General features: G+C 43.7%; 1 protein-coding gene across 2 annotated transcripts in view; it reads right to left on the reverse strand.

The window, feature by feature from the left end:
- The window catches only part of EVA1A (eva-1 homolog A, regulator of programmed cell death), a 145,200-nt gene that overhangs the window by 91,736 nt on the left and 38,870 nt on the right, over positions 1-14,594 (reverse strand). For both annotated transcript variants that reach the window (XM_015859944.2, XM_015859942.2), the window contains one exon: positions 12,176-12,299. In XM_015859944.2, coding sequence (XP_015715430.1) covers positions 12,176-12,299 — 124 coding nt within the window. The remainder of the gene's footprint in view (positions 1-12,175; positions 12,300-14,594) is intronic.

Below are 14,594 nucleotides of genomic sequence, written 5' to 3' on the forward strand. Positions count from 1 at the left end.
CTTCATCTCTAGGTGTTTTGGTGTTGTTTTGTTCTTTTTTTTTTTTTTTTAAAAAAAAAAAAAAAAAAAGACTTGTTTCTTGTGGGATGGCAATGGGATCAATGGGATCAGAGCTTTAGACTCAGTTACACAGCGTAACACCTAACAGTGTAGAACAGAAACTGAAAAACTTCAAACTTAAACTTACAAAAACCAGTGTTTTCAAGCTAAGAGCACTAGGGCATTAAACTGTGCAATAGCACAAGCTATAATATAGTTGCAGCAGTACCACAGAAAGGGAAAATACTTGTGACTGGCTGAAATGGGAAACAGTTGATTGACTTTAGAAAAAGCAAACTCCCAATATCCCCAAAGAGCAAGCACTAGGGTCCGCTTGGAGCTCTTGTTTCTTAAAAGGCAGAAACTCAATATCCTCTTCTGATCTATATCTAGCTACCACTCCCAATTAACAAGTAGAACTGACTGCTCAACTACACGTCCTGTGGACCCATTTAAGGTCCTCAGAACCCTAAGTTCTGTTGATCGTTCAAAGTTAGAGCTTGTGATTTGGAAACTTCACTGGGATTATACACAGTGAGTACTGTACCTTCTCCAGATGCCATTCACACTTCTGTTGAGAGTCAGTCCAGGAGCTGAGAAAAATCAACAGCAAAGCACATTTTCAGCTCTTACTCTTAGAGCTGCTCTGAAAAATCACATTCAGAGCTGGTGGGGGAAACTGCCTGATGAGCGGCTCAAAGTACTGAGCCAGGGCAGTGAAGCTGACCATGCACTCTAGTGCAAGGTGACGTGCTGCTGACGTGCTGCACTGTGGAGTAAGAGGGTTATGCCATCTGCAACAGATGTCACCTCCTCACAGCCACTGAATTTTGCCATAAGAAAGGCTTATTGGAGCTGCTGCCTACCAAGGTCATGAATACTTCATTCTGGCCAAGGCAGGGCTTTGGCTTCAAACTCCTCAAAACTTCCCATGAGTTTGATCAGTGGAGAACAGGTTCTCTCTGTGTTCCTGGGCAACCTGACAGAAGTAGAGATAAACAGATAGAAAGCGATGTTACAGATGACACAAACCTCTGAAAGTATTTTCTGTTTCATAGCTCTGCCACCTCCATCTTAGCCAAGATGAACTAAAGCCAGCTGTCTTTCATCCAGACACTGATGGCTGCCAGGCAATGGACAACTTTAAGGGCTGTGATCGATGTAAAAAGAAAAAAATACACAGTGAAGCATCATCCATATGTTTACTGGTTAATGGTGTTGTATAAATATTGAAAAGAACTGAAGCAGCGTAAGTGACATAAGAGGTCTGGGACTAGAAGGGAATCTGTATTTTTCTCTCTTGTTCTCCCAAGCAGAGCTGGCCTCCTCCACATCAGTCACAATCTGGCCCTAACCCTGCTCTACTGCTACAGTCTGAGTATAATTCAGTCCAAATACAAACATTCGTATTAGTGGGTTTCATGTTTCACCCTGAAAAATTAAACACACTTAAATGGCCTAGGAAAGGTGGCTGTGATATTCAGCAAATGGCTTACTCCACTCTAATCCCCCATGCAGTCATTTGTAGGGCAAGAGAGATTTACCATGATTAAGATATTTGCTGAGGGTAATATCCCTTCTATTACTGCCTGTTTTCAGATACACTGGCTTAAATACAGCTCAACAGAGAGAAACCAAGGAGGGAACAGCTGCAGGCTTTTCTAGGCACATTTTAGAGGTCAATATATGACATGATAACATAGCTAGAACAATTGAGGGAAAATAATCATAAATGTTTCTAATGGAAAAAAAATGGCTCTCTCAAATAACAAAGTAAACAAGAACCACTGTGATAATAGAACACATATGAGAACACCAAAATATTTAACCTGTAGTAAATCAAGGCAGCGTCTTAAGGACATTTTCACCTATGGTCCGTGAGTATTTTCTGAATGACCATAACTGAGAAACTCAAAAATGTACCTCAGCTGACAAAGCCTCTAAAAGATTGTGGGAGATAAGAGCTCTTACAAAGATTTCACCTCCATCAAATGATGGAACGCCTTCATGCCAGAAGTCTGCTTTGTCTAAAACTGTTTTTAAATAGAACAAGCAGTGGGGAAAAAATTGAAATTTCACTAATTAAAATAAGCACGGTTCACATAATCAGTGCATAAAAGATGACCTACTTCCCAGATCAAAGAGCTGGAAAGACACGGAAAGAGGAATCTGCCTTCCTCACAAAGTCCTGAAGGACTTCAAACTCAGAGGCAAGGTGACCATGGAGGAGCGGCAGAGACTAAATGTTATGGGCTGACTGCAGGCCCCAGCCCTGTGCTACATGGGAGGTATCAGGCAAAATAAGGTTTTTAGTTGGCTATCAGTAGACAATAAGTTACATTCGTCTCCCTTACACTAAATCTGTTGCACCCGTGACAGCAATTGGTATCAAATTTGCTTGTCCTTACCTCAACCTACATGTGTTTTTCATGGTATTTTCTCCTCCTGTTCCATTGAGGAGGAGTGAGAGAACAGCACGGCGAAGCTGAGCTGCCCAACGGCGTGAAATCACCACAGATGGTAATTTGTGTGATCTATTTTATTCATGATGGCAGTAGATAGCATTGGTCTATGAAAAGGGCATAACGACTCCTCACAGAGCCACTGCCTCCACAAGAACAGCATTAACAGCACACGTCCAATGCACTGCATCACTCTTCCTGCACCGAGCAGATACTGATAGATCTGATAGGCCTCAGGCAGGCAGGGATCCCTGGAGAGATCCCCTTGCCTCCACTGCCAGCTCTTAAACCAGGGCTGGGAAGGAGCGAATCCCGGCTCCAGTCCTTCTGGTCACTCAGTGCATTGCATTACGTACACCTGAGCTCCCCTGGGCTGGCCCTGCTTTCCCACCAGCTGCTCCATCACTGCTTCAAGCTGCGACTCAGAATATCTGCTACAGCAGTGGAAATGGGACAGTACAAATGGAATGCAGAATAGTTTAGCCATAAGTTAAAATTCAGCTTTTACAGAGACGAAGAGATCACCAAATTATTATGATTCAGGCAGAAGAATATATATATATATATATACATATGTGTATACACATATATACGTATATGTGTGTGTATATTTTATATATACACTCCATACCATAATTCACACAGTCACTGAGGTCGGAATGCCCTTCTGGGGACTGTCTAGGGCAAGCCCTGCGTTTAAACTACTGTAAGCTAGAGCAAGTTGCTCAGTGCCATGTCCAGTGGAGATTTTAATGTCTCTGAGGACTGAGACTTTTCAATCTGCTTGGACAACCGATGCCAGCAACCTTGTTGACCACAGGAGAGATGAGTATCGCTGGTATCTGCCTCTTCTGGAGGAATTAAACAAATAAGTCTCCAACACAGGAAACCTATTAAACACCAGTACAGATAACCAAGTAGCACTTTTGAACTAGAGTGCTTGTGCAACACATCAGCCCATGAATTGCTCAACTTAATATAACCACCCAGTATCCTTCCTCTTAGCACATGACACTGATTTCTGCTTTTACTTATCATTGTTTCTGCCATATTCCCAGAATCCAGGGTATACCTTCTGCGAGAAAGAGAATTCGATCACTTCCAATTATGAATGATGTACTTCATATCCTGAGTTCCAGGGCTTCACCATTACCGGTGTGAATCTGCTACACATTCATCTCTGGATTTGTATAAATCAAATCAATCAAGTCAGTCTTCCCTTAGGCGTAAGTAGGTAGAGACCTTTCCAAGACAGCTAAGATCTCCAGAATCCTCAATACAGTGTTTCCTCACAAGCTGTGGACTATGTGTTCATTCACTCATTTCAACATCCATGATCTTTGTTATTTGACCCCTTTAATTTGGAGCATAAACAAACGTCACAAATTCGTACATTCTCAAAGAAATACCTTTTAACATCACTTAAATTCAAACCTCCCTTAGATAAGCTTTTTTTGAAGATGCTCTAATTTAACTTATACAAACTGATGTCTGCTATCTTCCATGGCATGGAGCACAGCGCTTCTACAAAAGAGAAACTGAAACTCTGGAACAAGCAACTTGCATGACAGCCCAGAGTTATACCAAGTAGGCAGTTTGGTTATATATAAGCAGTTTGGTAACTTGAAGGTACCCTGAAATTTCAAGACTGCTAAATTCTGAAGGTCTGAAACAGTTTCAACAAGATTTTTCTCTGTTAACGACCTTGTCAGATTTCTTTAAAATTACAGGCCTGATGTACCCATTCAATTTGCAGTGTTTAAGAGGAGCCTTTCCCCACTGTTGCTTTCATTAGTCAGAAGCAGTTGTCATTTTACATTCTGCTCCATAAAGTCTGGCAGTGTTGCCAATTAACTACTCTGTTCCATTTCCAAAGTAGACTTCAAACACACAGAGTTGCACTTTCCTGCGGGACAGAATAGTACAATTATCTAAGGAGGAAGAAGAGAGCAGAATCAAAACATACACACTACACTCTGAGATGAGAGTTCAGGAAAACACGTGGGAGCAAAGAACAAATTTTTCATCCCACTTCTTCCATGAATGACTTCAGGCTAATTTTCTGAAGCGGGTATGACTGAAGTTATCTTCTTACCTAACCCTCAGCCTCACTGTTCATTAGACTTCCTTCCAATGTCTTGAGAACCTGCTGGCTCGTTGTCAGCAGTGACAAAGATAGTCAAGGCCCTTCCTGCTTTATTTATTTGTTACAGAAGAGAGAATATTGCCAAAGCTGGTTGTAGTTGTTGCATGGTCCCACCAACTAACCTGTGTGAATGTAACACAAGGCTGATGAGCCTGTGGTGCATTAAGAAGAGCATGGCCAGCAGGTTAAGGGAGGTGAACCTCCCCTCTACACTGCCCTGGTGAGGCCACATTTAGACCATTGTATCCAGTTCTGGGCTCCCCAGTTCAACAGAGACAGGGATTTCCTATAAGGAGTCCAGCAGAGGGCCACAAAGATGATGAAGGGCCTGGACCATCTCCTGTATGAGGACAGGCTGAGCAACATGGGGCTGTTCAGCCTGGGGAAAAGACTGAGAGGGGATTTGATCAGTGTTTTTTCAGAGGTGTTGTGCCAGTTTGGCCAAGACCCATGACTAATCGGGCAGAGGAATCCATGGATCCACACCCTGGAGGGGGGGACGGGACAAAGGGGAAAAGGCAGGGAGATAGGCCTAAAAACAAAGCAGTGCCAGTGCGCTAAGGAAGAAAATAGTTTACTAAATATGTGATAGCAGAACGTGAAATAACACAACATAATACAATTAGAATTGAAGTGAATAAATCAAACAAAATGAGAGAGTCCAAAACTGAAGGCCTTACTCTAGTGCTGAAGGTGAGGCAGTTAGGGAGCATGGACCACAGAGAAAAGGCACACTGAAAAGAGTTCATGCCAACCTCTAACACAATAAGACCATGCCAAGAGTTGGATGTCAGAGTTTCACTCTACAAAGTGTGGGCCTGTGATTATTCTACCTAATCACCTCAAGGACACCCACTTTACCTTTATAAGAGAGTTTCAGATCACATTATCTTTTGCAACATACCTGAAGCACCATCCACAGTACAGCTTCCATCCTCAGCACAGGAAGGTGCCTCTGGCTGCCACGGGTGTTCTGGGTCTTACAAAGTGGGATGTGCCAATGAGAAAAGGCTCCTGCTTGCTGCTAGCAATGATATTTAGTCACCTGTCTCAGCAAAGAATGATGGCAGAGTATCCCTTTCCTGTCCTTCAATGAAGATTCACATCTTGAAAATGTTTTCTTTCTTTTTTTCCCCATCACAGTTGGCACAGAAAATTGAATGCCAATGGACAAGGCTACCTACAAAAGTCATGGCCTATGATTTATACAATCCAGGCAGAATGAAAGGAGGGAGACATGAGAGTGTGTCTTTCATCCCAATCTGGTCAACAGCACCCAAATCCAGCAAAGGGAATGTTTCCAGCCACATCAGAGATGGGCTATTTGGCAGCACCTGAAAATGTCTGTGCATCAACGACTTAAAGCAATATTGATCCTTCTCATTAACATTACTCTGACCCGGATCGCAGACTGATGGACCTATGCTCTGTTATTTATAACATTCCGTTATTTACACCTTTTCATGGCTACAGCACTTGCTGCCTGAAGTTTTATTGCTCTTATAAATTTCCTGAACCACATTAACAGTTTTGAACTAACACAGATAAGCAAGAACAAGTTGATGAATGCAGGAGGTAAAAGACGGATTTCTTCTGCCTCAGCGGCTGCCCCAGGAGAATGTGCCACTTCAACAGCCCACACTTCACTGCACTGCTTTGGAAAGGCTGGCCCACCAAAAAAGCAATGCAGCAAACAATGCAGTGACCTTTTCCTGCCACCAATAAAGCTGTCTTATGAAGTAGATGAATGCTTTTCTGAAAGGACTGATAACTACTGAATTACCAGCCTATCCCAGCACTAACATTAATCACCAGTGCTAAAGGCACCAGGAATATATTCAGATCCCTCCTTGCACCCATCTGAAATTTCTACAGAACTCCCTTTACATGGCCCTCCATTCTTGCTCACAGCATCTGTGAATTCTAACTAGAGAGTTAAAGCAAATAACAAAACCCAGCTTCTCACACAGCATTCACTGAATGCAACAGAAAAGATGTAACCCTTAGTCCAGAAAACCAGTGGCCCCTCATACTAGAGTCAATATTGTAGAAAGGGTTCGCAGAGAAACTATAAGGCAATCAAGATGCATTTGCGGCCCATGTCTTCCGTCCATAACGTCCCACCCAAACTTCTCAGTTAATCCATTTGAAAAATGATAAACAGAACCAACAATTCTCCAACACATGTAAGGTACCCATACGTGAACCTTCAAATTCACCAGCAACTGGGAGTCACCGACACAGAGGATGACTCTATAACTCCTTGATAGTTGCAGAGGCTCTGGCACAAGTCACGGTATTACGCTGTTCATAAACGTTTGGAATTACCATTGCCAAAATAACACGCATCCTCACTGAAAGGCAGCCACGTCTGGGACAGCAGCTGCACCACCACCTGATAGAAATTATTACTATGTGATAGAGACCAAACTCAAAGACAACATTTTGATCAGGATATCTAGTTAGAACTCCTAATTGATTTCCAATTTCATTTGCTTTATAATTAGAATTCATTAGTGCTGTTAAGAGAAATAGATCTGACTTTGGCAAGAACATCAGAATGAGCATTCCCATGTCTGACAAACAGTAATTGATGGTTCACACAAGTTCACTTTGCTTTGTACATAGAATTAAATCTATGGTGGGGAGAATAACTGCCTGCTCTTTTCAAAACACTCATCCAGGTCAATTTTCAGTCATAAATCAAAGCAGGGCAAGCCCCAAACTGGAACAAAATGACCTCCTCCACCCCTTTTTCTTCTCCTGCCCCCATAAAAACTTCTGGCACTTTACCCTTTGCCAACAAATGCAAAATGTGCTTTCCAGACACATTTCTCAAAACCTAGAGAAAGGCTTTCACAAATAGATTCATGCATTGTCACAGAGGGATTTAAGCTGCAACTGGAGTGCAGGTCACAAACCTTCCTGAAACTTCATGAGGTTTTAGGTTTGTAATTGTGAATAGAAGAGAGAGCGGCACAGTTTGGATTTACACTTCGCTAAATTACAAAGATTATGGGGAAGCCTCATAACCATTTGCCCCCCATTATCACACCCAGGAGCTCCATACAGCATTTAAATTAAAGAAAAATAATTTTTATTTGGGAAAAAAAAAAAGAAACAACAACACAACAAACGCCACCACCAGACAGAAATTCTCTCTCCCACTGTCCTGGAAATCATAAGCTAAAATAGCAACTGCCTGGGAGGAAAGAGAGAAATGTCACCAGAGCATTGCAGGAGGATACAGCCCAGGCCTCTCAGAAGGGGCAGGGCATACAGGACAGAAAGGCAATGGCAGCAGATAGGGGATGAGGAGAGAAGGGAAAGGCAGTACATGGAGCACATATTGGCAAAGCCACATAAACATGGTCAAAGCCTTCTTTATTATTAACAATACTAGCAGTGAATGGCAACATCCTAAATAATCCCCTTGCAGTGACAAACATTTATGTCCATGTTTTGTCCAGGGGCTTTTAAAATAGAAAACAAAAACAAAGAAGCAAAAAGCCAGCACAGGCAAACAGACACTGCGTGAAGGCAGATCAACTGCTGCTCCTACAACAGCCAGAGCAGCAACCAGCCCTGGTGAGCTCTGCTGTGGTGGCACTGCTGGGATGCAGACAGGTGACGTTATTGCTTCAGCACGACTTGAGCAGCCCCAGAAATACTGTTCCCTGCCATGATCAGATCACGCTGCCCCTCCAGAAAGTCTGGCACACAGAGCGAATATTTACTAACTCACAATCACACACGATCTGTCTATGGAGTGAGGGGGAATGAACAAGCTCCAAATTGTTTAAATAACATTGGTGAATCCGGATTTCAGTAACAGGGAATTCACGCTAGACCAACTAAATAGTATGTCAGTTCCCGCTAATTATGTGTTTCTGTAGCCTGCCCAGTAATTGTACTTAATGAGTCTGAATCAAATCGACATGTTACCTGAAAAATAATTGGATTTGGATGTCATTTTTAAATGATTCTGAATGGTACCCTGGAGACTGAAATTCTCAGCGTGCTCAGCCTGACACGAGGCCCCAGCGTTCTCTGGACGTGGATCTCTGGCCACCTCAGCCCTGATAAGTTAAATGTGCCAGGTCTCTGGTGCTGAGGTCATGTAGCGTGGAAGAACTCATAGCCATTATTATAAGCTTTCTTAGCCTCTAAAACAGGGTGACTATGTCCAGACCTTCTATTGGAAACCATTCCTGGCCAGTGCTGAACAACAGATTTGGGCCTGGGAGTTGCTCAGGGCAGCACTGGTTGTCCTGCCTTCTGCAGAGCCAGGGCCCTTATTGGAGTTCCTGTGCCCACAGCAGCTCCTTGGCACTGTTTGTTTGAGGCTACATCAACACTTGCAGAGAATAGTGTCAGGTCTCACTGTTGGGAATAACATTCCTCATCCTGCAGGGATCCTTTGGGGATCTTTAGAGAGGCCGCAGGTTAGCAGGATGATCTGCTAAAGCTGTCCCAACCATATATCTGAGTACTGCAGAGGCAGATGAGCGTTCACTAAACCCCAGAAGCAATTAGATTACTGGGGGCCAGCACAGGACTTCCTAAACCACACAAGCCATTGTATTTCTCACTACCTCTAGTCAAATAAACACTGTGGAAGCAGACTCCAAGCAGTTAGTGCAGCACACCCTGTTTCCTGGAGCCGTATGGTTTGGAACATCTGGGGCTTTCAGTTTCAGCATGATATACTGGTCTGTATTTCCTTGAAATTCTCCTTCTAAGAAACCAGAATAGCACCTTGCCTTATGAATCAACCCCATAACCAGTGAGCACTGAAATCATTAGATTTCAAATGCACCGTAACATCCAAGAGACATAAATGCAGTGACAGTGGCCGGAAGGGATGGCTATATCTTCTACAGTTCTTCAGCAAAGGTGTAAGTAAGCACCACTAACTTCAGTACTGCTTTCTCTTCTTAGATAACTACACCTATTTAGGGAACTGTTGATGCTTGAGTGCAGTTCTAAAAGCAGAAGGGCTTTGGTATCTTTATTTATTTATTTTTTAATATCCTGTCCAAATCTGTAGGCCGCTTCCCAAAGTGCTTCTCAGATCTGTACACAGAAAGCATCACGTTCCTTCTGCCTAGACGAGCACTTAACCAAGGCATCTACTGCAGTAGGAGGATCACATCAGGCTCCCTCAATAGGCAAAAAAAAGAAAAAATAAATTAAAAAAAAAAGGAGACAAACATCTGAATTGTATCCTGGAGATCTTACATGGCTTCTTAGTAAAGCACCACTTCATGCCTTCATAACTGCTGTTCAAAAGGACAAATTCTGGAAAAGAGACACAGCCCAAAACGTTGCATCTGTCTTCTGCAACCTTCGGGAGTTTAAAGTAGATGATCTTTGAGGCCCCTTCCAATCTAAGCCATTCTACAACCCTGACAACATTATGGATCAAAGCACATGTCAGGCAGTGAGCTGCCACCAGTGACTTGCAACTGCGGACGCTCAGACTTTCTGGAGCAGACCAACATTTCATGGGGCCACAGCTTTGTTGATCTCTTACTAAGCACGAAGGCCTTCCACTGGATTCATCTGTAGATCAGAAGAATTGAGCAAAATTTATCACGGTCCTGCATTCTGCATTCTATGGGACCATCTTCATTAGTCTTCCCATTAACATTCTCCAAACAGCAGAGAGAAAAAGCTTGGTTACCAGACTCCAGCACTAGGTTCTTTCTCTGAGACTTGAAGTTTTGAATCACCAAGGAAAGGTAGAAAGTGCACCGGTATCTCTATGCAAAGCTAATCCTCATGGATTTTAAACTTCGTTATTAATCCAGCAGGTTTGATTAAGGTTTGCTCAGTGGCCAAGTCTTACAGCCAGGTTACTCTTTTACCCTGCAAAATGGGAGCTGCCTGAAAAAAAACGTCTGGGGGAAATGTTTTTAAGCAACTTCCCCTGCTCTCTTTTTCAGGAAAATCACTTACCCGGCACATACACACGCTCTTTCTTTTCCAGCATAGCTGTAATTAGCACAGAATGCCAAGCCATAAATATTTATGCACAGATGGGATCCTGAAGTACTTTCAGAAGTTCAGTGCTGGCCTCAATAGCCAGATTTCAAGGCTGCTTTCATACAGAACCCCCAGGTTTATGAGGACTTGTCAGAACACCCTGCTAATCACTCCTGCTCTGCAGAGATGTGCTTCTCACCTAACAGGGAATGTTCCAGTCTCTCAGAAAACCCCACAGTAAATGCAGGTGCTACATTACCAGCTTCTCATTTGAATTCCTCATAGGTCCTGCCAGATCTCTTTTCTTAGCACAGGTTTCTGCATGCTGGGGCAAAAAGTGTTCTCCTCTGCAGCTTAGTTTCTAAATATTTCTTCCATTGTTTCAAAAACTGTTTCTGAAATCAGTTATGTTTTACTGCCCAATGTAAATAACTCTTCTTTTTCCCCAAAAATTTTTGCTGGTGTGATGGTAGAACCATGTCTCTAAAATAATAAAAAGGACTGAAATCTCATATCCAGGCCAATAACTTACAGAGCGTCAGCATCTTTTTCTCTGGATGAAATCAGGTGACACAGTTTGGTCACTGCTGGACCCTATCTGTGCCCAGGATGATGTGTCTGCTTCCAGAGCACCAGAGGGGACCAGTGTCCTCACCTTGCTGACTGCCCTGGCAGGGCCAGGAATTGGCCAAGAGGGTGTCAGCTGCCCCAGTCTAAAACCACACTGACCTCACAACACTGCAGCAGGCATGACTGCTCTCCCAGTACCCATGCACTGACCCCATTTAATTTAAACACAGCTAATGAGATCATGCAAAGCACAGGTTAATATTTTCCAGCCTGATCTGGAAGCAATTAAAAGCTAGATTATGATATGGGGTGGTGAGCGTGCCACTGACTTACGGCCCTAACTGCTCAGTTTAGGCACCTGAATCCAAAATGTTCACCCACTCAGGCTCTCACCATGCTGCTGTGGGTAGAAATAGAGGGAATGAGTCCCACTCGCTTAGTGGGACAGGATGGGGACTGAAGACTGTAGAATCACAGCATGGTTTGTGTTGGAAGGGACATCCACGTCCACCCAGTCCAACTCCTGCTGTGAGCTGGCTGCCCCTCAGCAGATCAGGCTGTCCAGAGCCCATTCCATGGCATTGGGCACCTCCAGGGATGAAGCATCTACACTGCTTGTCTGGGCAGCAGTGACAGGGTCTGGAACCAGATAGGAGCTGCAGCAGCCCCCTCACTGCCAACAGCACTGCAGGGCAGCACGAGCTAAGTCTTGGCAAAGGCTTCCACTGGCACCTGCAAAAACAATCTTCACCGCAGGCTGCTGGGAAGGGAGAGGAAGAGATGAAGCAGCAGCAAGAGCAGTGCAGCAAATGAGGGGGAGAGGGGAAACGCTCTGCACCCAGGCATTATGTTACATGGGAAATAAAGGTGGAAGGGAACAAAAAGTCCCAGAAGCTCTTGCTGGCGAGGGTTAAGCACAACATTGTTTTTGTCTCACCAGAAAAAGCAGATCTGACAGAGAGATACTCACTTGGCCTGCACTTGTACCACACGAGGAGGTATTTGGCTGTTTCAGGGCACGGATCCACACCAAACAGCCGGCTGTGAACAAGGAACCGGCAGCTCCGTCTGTCCTGACACTCATCCAGCATCTTCTGCAGCAGGGGATGAAACAAATATGGAACAGAAAAACAAAGTGCTTCAGTATCTCCCTAAAGAACCATCAAATACAGGCAAGTTGAAGAACAGCGTGGCAGCTCCTGCCTCCTTAACCAGCCCCAAGTAGTGACCAGCTTAAAGCAATGGACATTGTAGGAGCTACGCAGTGAAGGAGAGAACTGAAGTTTGCACTATTTTAATAAGCACAACATGTTTTTCTTCCATGCATGCAAAGAGAATGCTTTGCATTAGGCTGTTTGCAGAGATTTTCAGAGGCTCTCATACAGTTTAACCACAGCATTAGGCAGCACCAGCAGCGTGTCCCAGGACAAGCAGTGTGGAGGAGATGATGGATCAGCTCTGACAGTCAGCAGAGACCCAAACACTGCCCACAGCGCTCTGCTCTAGCTTTCTTTCTCTGGAGATTCACAGTTTCAGCCACAGGTTTCAGAAACCTTCACTTTTCTTCACTTCACTTTCACAACCTTTCACTCTTCTTGGTTACATGAATGTTCTGGCAATAGCTGGTATTTCAGTATTAGTCCTTGTGGTGGGAATGCTGATATGTAGGCAAGCTGTCAGTTTGTAATGAAGCTCACTCTCTTCCCCATAATTTTGCTTTCCTTTTAGCTAATCTCAGCAAGGGTCCATGAGTCACAGGGTCCTCCCACCCCTGATATTTTGGGCCTTGTCTCCATTTTTTCACACTGCGTTTCCTCCAACACTCGCTTCCCACTTTTGCCCATTCATAACACTCATAAAAACTGTCTCAGAATCCACAGGGGCAAGTCGTTCTGTCTCCTGCTAGAAAATAACTTCATTAAGAAAGATTAATGATTTTATTTTTTTTAACCGTATGATCCTTTAGAGCAGAAGTGGAGGGAGGGAATATTATTAAGTGGAGCAGTAATTATGCATTAAATTCAGCTGGATGGCTTAGATATACTCCTTCAGAGCCCCTGAAGCACTAACATTAACATAATGTTTGTCTGACACACAGGAACCTGTCAGAGCATTTTGAGACCACAGAGAGGTAAATCCCGCAGCCTCACTCAGCTTCTGCCAGTCAGAGCTGTGAATTCCAGTCCCAAAACAATTAATTTCCTCTTGCAAGGAACTGCTGGAAAATCTTCCAGAAGCTCCCCCGGGCTCTCCCCGATTTCATTTTCTTGTACCCACTTTGATACTGGACTTCCCCACAGTCTTATCCCAATGCTATTAACCTAAAGGCCACAACACGCCACCTAAACCCATTTTGTCTCTGCCTCCATGATTCTCCATTTTTGAGTTCTCCCTGAACACAATATCTATTATCTTCAGCATTGTAACTCTGAACATCATCCTCCAAACTACAGCAATTTCTGCTCCAATTTCGAGTGCAATCTGGGAGCGCTTCACTGGCAGTTGCTCACAGCTTCCTAAAGCTTCCACCTTTCAAGCTCATACATGCAGGTATTTGTGCCTGCCCTGAACACAACCTTTGTTTTCATCTCTAAGCCACGACGATTTAAGTCTTTTCTGGAGAACAGAGAACATGTGCTGTTGCTTCCCACTCACAAAGGCAATAAAATGCAGGCATTTCATCTCAGAATATAGGGCTTAGGATGGAAAGGATGAAAGGTGAACAGTATGGAAGGGCCTGCAATCGCCAGCCCTAGCTTGACCATTACATTAAAATGCACAGAAACAGCATATTCCTTTTTCTGGACTCACAGGGCTGGCAGCCAACTAAGCATGTGAAATTTAATTTAATGCAAAATCCGAAGAATTGCAAAGGAATTTAAGTAAGACCTCTATGCAGATACATCTTTTGATCTCACAAGGCAATGAACAGCTGGAACAGCTCTTGAGTGCTTCATATATGGCAAGAAACCTCCAAATCACTGGAGACCAGAAAAGATTTTCTGCTACTGCTCAACCATGACTGTGTTTACACCTACACAGTGCCACAAACATGGAGCTAAGGGAAAGAAAGAAAGAACACCGTGAAAGTTTTCTTTCCCACAAAGGAGTTTCCTCTCTCAGAAGGCAGCAGGCTCTGCATTTTGGTCAGCAAACCTTTCCATAGCACACACGTAGAATTTTCACTGCATATAAGGGACTTGGTGTTGTATAACAGGTGCCACTAAAACCAGTGGGAAAAGCACAGTGGATTTCAGCAGAAATTGAGACCAAGAAGCTGCTTTGTAAGTATCTGCTCCAATAAGCAGCACATGTTCATCTGTCCTGAGACACAGAACAGCAAAGAGCAAAGGTGATCACTTCACAACCTCAGGCTCCACAAACTGCCA

The sequence above is a fragment of the Coturnix japonica genome, chromosome 3 (genome assembly GCF_001577835.2).
Source record: "Coturnix japonica isolate 7356 chromosome 3, Coturnix japonica 2.1, whole genome shotgun sequence".
In the NCBI taxonomy this organism is placed as follows: domain Eukaryota; kingdom Metazoa; phylum Chordata; class Aves; order Galliformes; family Phasianidae; genus Coturnix; species Coturnix japonica.